This window comes from Micropterus dolomieu, linkage group LG02 (genome assembly GCF_021292245.1).
Source record: "Micropterus dolomieu isolate WLL.071019.BEF.003 ecotype Adirondacks linkage group LG02, ASM2129224v1, whole genome shotgun sequence".
Lineage (NCBI taxonomy): Eukaryota > Metazoa > Chordata > Actinopteri > Centrarchiformes > Centrarchidae > Micropterus > Micropterus dolomieu.
Genome location: NC_060151.1, coordinates 7,823,891 through 7,832,858, shown reverse-complemented (window position 1 = coordinate 7,832,858; position 8,968 = coordinate 7,823,891). Strand labels below are relative to the sequence as shown.

The following is an 8,968-nucleotide window of genomic DNA, read 5'->3' as shown; positions in this document are numbered from 1 at the left end:
TGACGTCTTAGTGTATTACCAACAGTAACCTTGGAAACGGTGGTCCCAGCTCTTTTCAGGTCATTGACCAGCTCCTCCCGTGTAGTTCTGGGCTGATTTCTCACCTTTCTTAGGATCATTGAGACCCCACGAGGTGAGATCTTGCATGGAGCCCCAGTCTGAGGGAGATTGACAGTCATGTTTAGCTTCTTCCATTTTCTAATGATTGCTCCAACAGTGGACCTTTTTTCACCAAGCTGCTTGGCAATTTCCCCGTAGCCCTTTCCAGCCTTGTGGAGGTGTACAATTTTGTCTCTAGTGTCTTTGGACAGCTCTTTGGTCTTTGCCATGTTAGTAGTTGGATTCTTACTGATTGTATGGGGTGGACAGGTGTCTTTATGCAGCTAACGACCTCAAACAGGTGCATCTAATTTAGGATAATAAATGGAGTGGAGGTGGACATTTTGAAGGCAGACTAACAGGTCTTTGAGAGTCAGAATTCTAGCTGATAGACTTATTTGCAGCTGTATCATACAAATAAATGGTTAAAAAATCAAACATTGTGATTTCTGGATTTTGTTTTTTTAGATTATGTCTCTCACAGTGGACATGCACCTGCGATGACAATTTCAGACCCCTCCATGATTTCAAAGTGGGAGAACTTGCAAAATAGCAGGGTGTCCAAATACTTTTTTTCCTCACTGTATCTCTACAAGTGACGAGAAAAAGAGAAAATATGCTTTGTTTTGTAATTTTGGGTGGTGCAACCCTTTGAAGTAATTCCCGTTTCTTGTATCACGTGAAGCAACTAAAGCCAGTCCTGGTGTACTCTGTAGCTACAACTCTAGCTTCATATTTCCCAAGTCTCCATTAGCATGCGTCGCATCATTTGCTCTTGATGAAACATTTCAACAATAATGATGAATGACTCCCACAGAGTTCACACAGGTCAATCTCATAGTTCAGTTTGAGTTTCATGGTGCATGAAACCCCCATATTACTGAGGTGACAGGGTCATGTAAGGGTTATAGTATTGATTAGACTGTGACAGGACCAGGGTGCGCTTCACTGACCGTCAGGACTCTATTTTGTCCTCCTCAGTCATCTCGTATGCGCCTGATAGTGACAGATGGAGTCTTCTCTATGGATGGAGACGTGGCGCCCTTAACAGGAATCTGCAACCTGGCTGAACAGTATGGAGCCATGGTGTTTATAGATGAATGCCATGCCACAGGTTTCCTGGGGTCCAGGGGCAGGTGGGTAAGATGCTGATTAAACCAAAAATGCAAAAATACGCATGTCTTTTATTTCTTTTTACTTGATAATTTGTGTTTTATTTATGGCCGTTACTAATGGAGGAAAGCGATAATTCCAGGCTGCTGCCTGTCCCATCATTTCTCAACTTCACCGTTTTAAAGGGACACGAGTGGCATGTTTGCATTTAGCCTCCTGTCTTTCCTTTTTCTAGCCACCTAAAAAAGGCCCACCTAAAATGAAATCTATATCAGTGCAAGTCTACGCTATATTTAGAATATTTCACCGCTTTACCTTGTTGTCAGACAGCACTTTCTGACGGGGAGCTGACTTTAGTGTTAGTTAAACACCAAAGTCACACAATCGAGGCAGCAGTAGATCAGCATCTCCATGTTCTGCGAAGTAAAATTACGAAAACTCTGGATGTCTTAATGAAGCTCGGCCAAGGAGACAGTGGCATCTGCAGCACAGAGTAACAACACAGTGTAGTATCAAACCAAATCTGCTGATTCCTTCCTGGTCCACAATCATAGACTGTCCCTTTGTTATCCCGCAGAGTCTACAATGTCCCGTACAAGGTTATTCTTTAAGTCACATTGGGAGCTGGAAGTCACATGTACTGCATTCAAAGTGGAGACAGTATGTCTAATTACATCTAAGACCGAAGAAGCACAATAAGCACACCACAGCTCTTGCCCTTGGTTCCTAGGTATCAGACTGTTCCTATCTGCACAGCTGTCATCATTTTCATTTACTGACAGAGAGACAGTGGCAAGAACTACTGACAGGGAGGTCTTTCTGCCTCTAGATATGCAAGTGACCCAGAGCATGACATGTACATGACCCCTTACCTCACAAAATGGATACTGGGGGGGGGGTTCTTTTGTTTTTGTTTTTGTTTTTTTTTTTAGAAAAAAAAAATCAATAGTCTACAGCAGTGCATCACTTAGCATCTGTGCAAGTACTCCTGTTTTCTTCTCCAAACTGGGGGCGTGCCGACCCATGTCTAACTACTGTAGTGACACTGGACAAGTACCTCACACTGCCCCACTCCAAACTATCCATTTAACAATGTTAAGTGTTATTAATACTGCGCGTTTAATACAAAAATATCATGGATGTTAAACATCTTAAGCATGGATTAAGGTAATGAGTGACAAAGTAGGAGGCAGATAAGATGGGACATGATTAAATGGAGACAGGAACATGCTTGTTGGCTTTAATATATTTGTTATGCTATCCCCGCTGTGTACTTCTGTGATTAAAGCAACTTTCAAATTATTGTGATAACATGAGATTGTTGTATGTAGAAAAACAAAATCAGTCCAGTGAAAATTGGTTGCTGTCTACAATATTTATTACTATCACCATGAGGGAGTAAACTGATGGTACTACTCCCTGTGATTTGCAGAGGGACAGACGAGCTCCTGGGAGTGATGGACAGAGTTCACATTGTAAACTCCACCCTGGGGAAAGCACTGGGAGGAGCAGCTGGTACGTCTCCATCTGATAAGATAAAAGTTCTGCCTATTTCTTGCTGCTTTTCAAAAATACACTGTAGCTTTAAAGCTGCTCTACTACTGCATGAAAACATCTGGTATATTGTTTTATAAAGTTGTTATGGGGTGCACGTTAGCAAACAGATGCCTTTTTACACATTTGGCAGACATGAAGCAACATTATCAGTCATTTGTGGCATTGTGTTTCTGGCCACCGGATGAATGCATCTGTAGCTTGGTAGATGTTTGACTTCTGCTATTCGCTAGCTTCTCAGAGAAGTTAATGCTCCCAGCTTATGCTACGCTAACCAGCTTCTGGCTGTAGCTTCGTATTTACCATACAGACATGAGAGTATTGATCTTCTCATCTAACTCTGAAAACAAATAAGCGAATTTTCCAAAACAATCACTCTTAACAAGTGGTATGGTACTAATACACAAGATGTAACCGTACTAAATCAGTCCTTTCTCTAACTTGTACACATTTTCGCTTTCAGGTGGCTACACAGTTGGCCCTAAGCCTCTCATTGACCTGCTCAGGCAGCGCTCGCGGCCGTACCTGTTCTCCAACTCCCTCCCCCCTCCTGTGGTGGGCTGTGCCACCCGGGCTGTGGAGCTGTTGCTCGCTTCCAGTGAGATTGCGCAGAGCATGACGGCCAAAACCATGAGGTGCGTTTGTCAGACGCCAGACACGTCAGGGGTTTTTACTTAAAGATGACTTACTTTTTTGAAAGTCGGTGTATTTGTTCTAACCCATTCAAAACCTCTGAAGTGTCTTCAGAAATGTGTTGTGGTCAAGTCTAAAAGCAGGTTTGTTTCTTATTTAAAGCTGCCCATTTGAAATTTTTCTCCAACACCAGAGTTATACGTATGTTCTGGTTTCTTTCCTCCTCAACCACAGTAAACTGAATATCTTTGGGTTGTGGTCGCTAATCAATTATTCGAGAAAATAATCGACAGTGAAAATAATTGTTTGTTGCAGCGCTAATACCCAGATTCATTCAGCTCTGAAGCTCTTATCAAACTTTTTATTCGCCCCCATTACTTTGAAGATTGAAAAACATGCAGGTGACGTTAGCCGTCGCTGACCGTTGCTTTTGCCAGTTAAAATGAACAACGTCACCAGCGGTAGACTATGTCACCTGATGCTAACTAGCTTACGATAATTCCGTAACAGCCACACTGAAACGTTTGTCTGTTGGTTAATGTGCCCTCTCCACAGATTGTGAGTGAATAGACACATTACTCTATGATCACGAGTGATCTGTGTTTTTGTAGTTCAACAGTGGTGACTGTTCTCTAGAAAATTCACCTGGTTTATCATGGCAGTCACAGTTTAACTTTTTATGCATATCAGATCAATATTTTGAGGTCATTAACGTCATAGTTCTGAATCAGTGTGTCAGAACAATCAAACGTTTCATATGTTTTGCTGCGGCTCATGTAATTTTTAGGTTGTAGCTGCAGGTTGTGAAAATGAAATAATCAAACATAATTAATGTTGTTTCATTTAGTAGCTACCAATAAAAACCTTAGGCTTCTCGCCAATAACAGGCAATCACAGATGAATCTTTGAGTTGAATTATTTAGTTACTTGCAAATGATGGAAGCTAAAGCTTAATGAGATTAAATAAGGTATTCAAAAGGATGTGATTGATCTTGGATTCTGATTTATTAAAATTTTATTCCACCCGATCTCTACGGTTAACGGTTCACTTATATCTGGCCCGTATTTACTTATGGAAATGTAACTCCCAGGAGGAAGGAATTCAGAAACATCATTGTCTTGATATTGAACAAAAACCAAATGAGCTAATATTCATACTGACAGCAGCGTTATTCTAAAAATGTGGAGGGAATAAATGTTTGTTGTGTTTTTTTTGTTTTTTTTGTTTTTTTTTACCTTATTCAGTTACACCCACATGTTGCCTTCAGGCCACTTTATGCAGCTGTGAGCTACATTAAAGTACAGTACAATACATATAGTACTATGCAAAGGTTTTATGGTGCGTTCCATTTGACACGGGAAGTCAGAATTTCCAAGTTGGAACAATTTCAACGGGAACGCACCCTTAAGCAGATTTCTGACTCGGAAAGGCGGGAAAACCTCACCAATCCTGCCCACAGAATCCAAGATGGCTGCTCCCAGCATCTACAGTAGTGAAAGCTGTAGTAATACACTATTTATCTCACTTCTCTCTTACTTGTGTTTCATTGAATCAGTCGTACACACAGTCCTGTCCAACTTATATCTGTGGACATGTTGCTGCGGTGTTTGTGTGTGCAAAATACCACGAAATGTGTTGTTATCAACTGGTATTGCTAACAATGGCCACAGGCATCAATCTTGGTTTTCCAACTAAAATTTTTTGTTGTACTGGAACGCGGTCAACTCAGGTGTGATGTCATTCCCAGCTCCGACTTCCGAGTTAAATGGAACACAGCATGTGATTGGTTTATGCATGCTTGCACGGCTATCCTTCTGTAATTGTTACTGTAATACTTTTTCTATGCTGTCCATTCAGGTTCAGGAACAAGATGACGCAGGCTGGCTTCACCATTGCAGGCTCGGCTCACCCCATCTGTCCAGTGATGCTGGGCGACGCACGGCTGGCCTCTCTGATGGCCGATGATATGCTGAAGCTAGGTGAGACCACTGTGACAACTTAATCCATATGAGCTTGCTTCATTGTGAAATACAGTTTAAAATGCGGCCCCATTTACACCTAGCCCTTTCATTCAGCTTTATTCTACATTTTGTCCTGTTACAGTTAAAACAGTTTGCTAAAAGATTAACAGCTCCAACTATTGGATAAAAGGTGAAACAACCAAACATATTGGATAATTGAAATCTAAAAGTACTGGATAAACAGTTGAAATAGTTAGCTAAAAAGTGGACACATGGTTGAAATGTCCAGCAGTACGCATGCAAGCAAGAGCAGATCAACCTAAACATTGAAAAATATTTGACAGTATCTTTTAAATGGTTACTAATATACTAATAAATGCCTGGATCAGGCTTTGCAGTTGCTGTTTCTTGCTGACATCAGACCATCAGATTTTTTTAAATGTGACTTTGGTGCATTTACACCTGCACTTTAAGGCGATGACTAGGTGTAACATAGTATGTAATGTAGGTAATATAACATTTAGGGGTAAAAATTTGTTTGAATCAGAAATAGGCGGGAAGTACTGACGATTACATTACATTAATGACAAGTCAGAAGTGCGGTGTGCAATGACCAATCTTGACTGCCACAGAAACCGATCTGAGCTCTGTTAACACGTGTCTTCCCTCCACAGGGGTGTATGTGATTGGATTCTCCTACCCAGTCGTACCAAAGGGGAAAGCCAGAATCCGCGTTCAGATATCAGCCGCCCACACAGACGAAGACATCGACCACTGTGTCGACGCTTTCATCCAGACGGGCAGAAAGCATGGAGTCGTCTCCTGAATAGGACAAATAAGCAGGAATCAAAAACACCCAGCAAGCAACATGATTTACTGAAAAATGTTGAACCGCTTGCTCCTGCAGATCATAGTGCCTGTTACTCAAGACCTTGATGGAAATATTAGTTACATTTGTAGGTCAACAGAGGATAATCTTATTGTAGTGTTTGCTTAGCTAAATAAAGTACTTTTGCTAACATGTGTATGTGTTTGTATTTTCACAAAAAGGGGCTGTTCCATATTTCGCACAAAATGCATATGAGGGAGAAAATGCTTCTATTGAGTATTTGTATACTTCGTAATAAATGAGTTTATTTAGGCTGGTCAATCATCTGTCAGACAGATTGTGGTTTTAATGTTTGTGAGGACAACACATGCTCTCCTCAATAGGAGAGTTGCTGTGCCTTTTCGTTACAGAGACACCACAGCTGATTTGCGCATTTTGGTCCCCCTTCACGCACAAACAAAGTGATTTTCTTGATGTTCCATCACTTGTGTTTGAGTTTCACTGTTTGCCACTAGAGGGCTCATCTGCGCTCACCTTAAATCTGAGATGAACCATATTTGTATGAGTTTGATTTTGTGACATTACAACTAGTTTGGAAGCAAATCGTGATCCAGTATGACATAAACAAGTGTGTGTGTGTGTGTATGTGGAAACATAAAGCAAATACTCTGAGAATAGAGTTTACAGCAAAGCAGGAGAGACATACTGCATCCATTAGTTAAACCTTTGTTATTGAACATTAAGATTCAGGATTTTTCAGTGGGAGAAAAGGAGTAAATGTAGTTTAATGAACTTTAACAAGGTTTTAGACTAAAAAAATATTCAAAACATGTCTCGTGGGGATATATTTTATTTTGTTAAAATCTTAAGACACCGGTCTTGCAGGAAATCTTTACATAGTATAGTCTCTAATAAGCTATGTTTTTACACCATCTGTTATGGTTATTTCATAGCCTCTAAAACAGACCTAGTTGACTTTAACTATGCTCATAGTAAACTGTACACTGTCAAGAAAGCGAGTCCCCTTAAAAGCAACGTTAACACTTTTTAAAAAGTGTGTTTCCGTTATGTACAGTCAATGGTTTCCGTCTACTCTGATCGCACTTCGCACTGGAAACTAATGTATTCGTGCTTCTTTGTGGCCGGTGCACCTCGTGCTTCCTCTCCTCCTCCTCCTCCTGTTGTCGTTTTCGCGCCATCAATGCTCACAAACTCCACCTTCACATTGAAAACACGCCTCCGCAAACCCGCTTTGACCAATAGTAACAGGCGGTCATGGTTTTCAGCCAATCAGAGGACAGGAGAGGGGCGTTGCTAGAAGCGACTCGCGGGAAACAAACGGGAAGGAGTTCAGTTTTTACCGCGAAACCGAGCGAGGAGCTTTGTGTCTGGCAGCGAACACCCATCGTGTTTCTCTTTTAACTAAGAAAATCTAGTCCACCGTATCAGACTCACAGATCTGGTTCAGTATGTCTGGCTTTGACGACCCGGGATATTACTACAGTGACAGCCTGGGAGGTGGAGAGGGACCCGGGGTGGATGAAGGCGGGCAGAAGAGGGTCCAGATCAAGAAACGGTTCCGTGAGTTCCTCCGGCAGTTCAGAGTGGGGACTGACCGCACCGGCTTCACATATAAATACAGGTGAGAATAATAATAATAATCGGACATCGTAATTAGGATCTGTAAGAATCAGATTGAGGTGATGCATAGTTTTAGCTAAGTTACCCAAAAGAACTAAAACAAAAGAGTTATGAACTTGGTGCCAGTTTGTGAACCTGCGCAGACGTCAATAATAAATAGATATTTCACCAGTATTACATGTGGAGTCATCTCAATTTGGGCTCGACACTTTTAAGCAGAAAGTTGTATCGCGTTTGAAAGCAGTGGATATTAACAGGGGGTCTAAGGAAAGAAGCATTTGCATTGTATTATGGGAAATGTAGGATCTAGCATCTCTGGGGCTTGACCTATAATGGAGAGTAGAAGTCAGAATATCTCTGCTTCACATGCTCATACTTTATTTTTTTCTGTTTGTCTCTTGTGAGTCCCCCAAATTGAATAAGTGCAACAGTAAATCACTGAAGCATGCCTGTTAGCTACTCTGGCATTAAATGGGTAATTCTTTTTTTTTTTTAACTTGGTGTGGCTTCATATTTGCTGTTCTCTTTGTTCTGGCGGTATGAGAGCAGCAGTCCTTCAACACTATTATTGAGTTTTTTGGCTGTTATTTTATTTATTTTTTATCAGAGATGAGCTTAAGAGACACTACACCCTGGGGGAATACTATGTGGAGGTGGAGATGGAGGACCTTGCCAGCTTCGACGAGGATCTGTCGGACTGTCTCTACAAGCTGCCCTCTGAGAACCTGCCCTTGGTGGGTTTAAAACCAACGTACATAGATGAAACGTGATTTGCTTAACGGCGACTGATCCCTTATTTTTTTTTTTTCACCAAACAGTTTAACTATTCTCAATGTTTCACACAGCAGTTGTCTTTGTTGTTAAGATGTCTCTCCGCTAACAATTTGCTCTAATTTACAGCTGGAGGAAGCTGCAAAGGAGGTAGCTGATGAAGTGACCCGTCCCCGTCCTGCAGGGGAGGAGGCGGTCCAGGATGTCCAGGTGATGTTGAAGAGTGACGCCCATCACGCTTCCATTCGCGGCCTCAAGGTACCTATAGACTTCTTTGCGTATCTTATTCTCACAGTTATCATCGAACATTTGATCACATCTGAACATTTGACCCCCCCCCCCCCCCCCCCCCCCCCCCCCCCCCTC

The 8,968-nt window shown here is 41.6% G+C and overlaps 2 protein-coding genes across 2 annotated transcripts in view; both read left to right on the top strand.

Annotated features, from left to right (window-relative positions):
- gcat (glycine C-acetyltransferase) overlaps positions 1–6,380 on the top strand; it is a 9,636-nt gene extending 3,256 nt beyond the window's left edge. The window contains exons 5-9 of the mRNA XM_046041993.1: positions 1,081–1,235; positions 2,645–2,727; positions 3,230–3,401; positions 5,258–5,379; positions 6,036–6,380. Coding sequence (XP_045897949.1) covers positions 1,081–1,235; positions 2,645–2,727; positions 3,230–3,401; positions 5,258–5,379; positions 6,036–6,187 — 684 coding nt within the window. The 3' untranslated portion in view covers positions 6,188–6,380. The remainder of the gene's footprint in view (positions 1–1,080; positions 1,236–2,644; positions 2,728–3,229; positions 3,402–5,257; positions 5,380–6,035) is intronic.
- Positions 6,381–7,540: 1,160 nt separating this feature from the next.
- Positions 7,541–8,968, top strand: part of mcm5 (minichromosome maintenance complex component 5) — a 6,717-nt gene continuing 5,289 nt past the window's right edge. Inside the window, exons 1-3 of the mRNA XM_046072831.1 lie at positions 7,541–7,832; positions 8,439–8,565; positions 8,732–8,860. Of these exons, the coding sequence (XP_045928787.1) occupies positions 7,660–7,832; positions 8,439–8,565; positions 8,732–8,860 (429 nt within the window). The 5' untranslated portion in view covers positions 7,541–7,659. The remainder of the gene's footprint in view (positions 7,833–8,438; positions 8,566–8,731; positions 8,861–8,968) is intronic.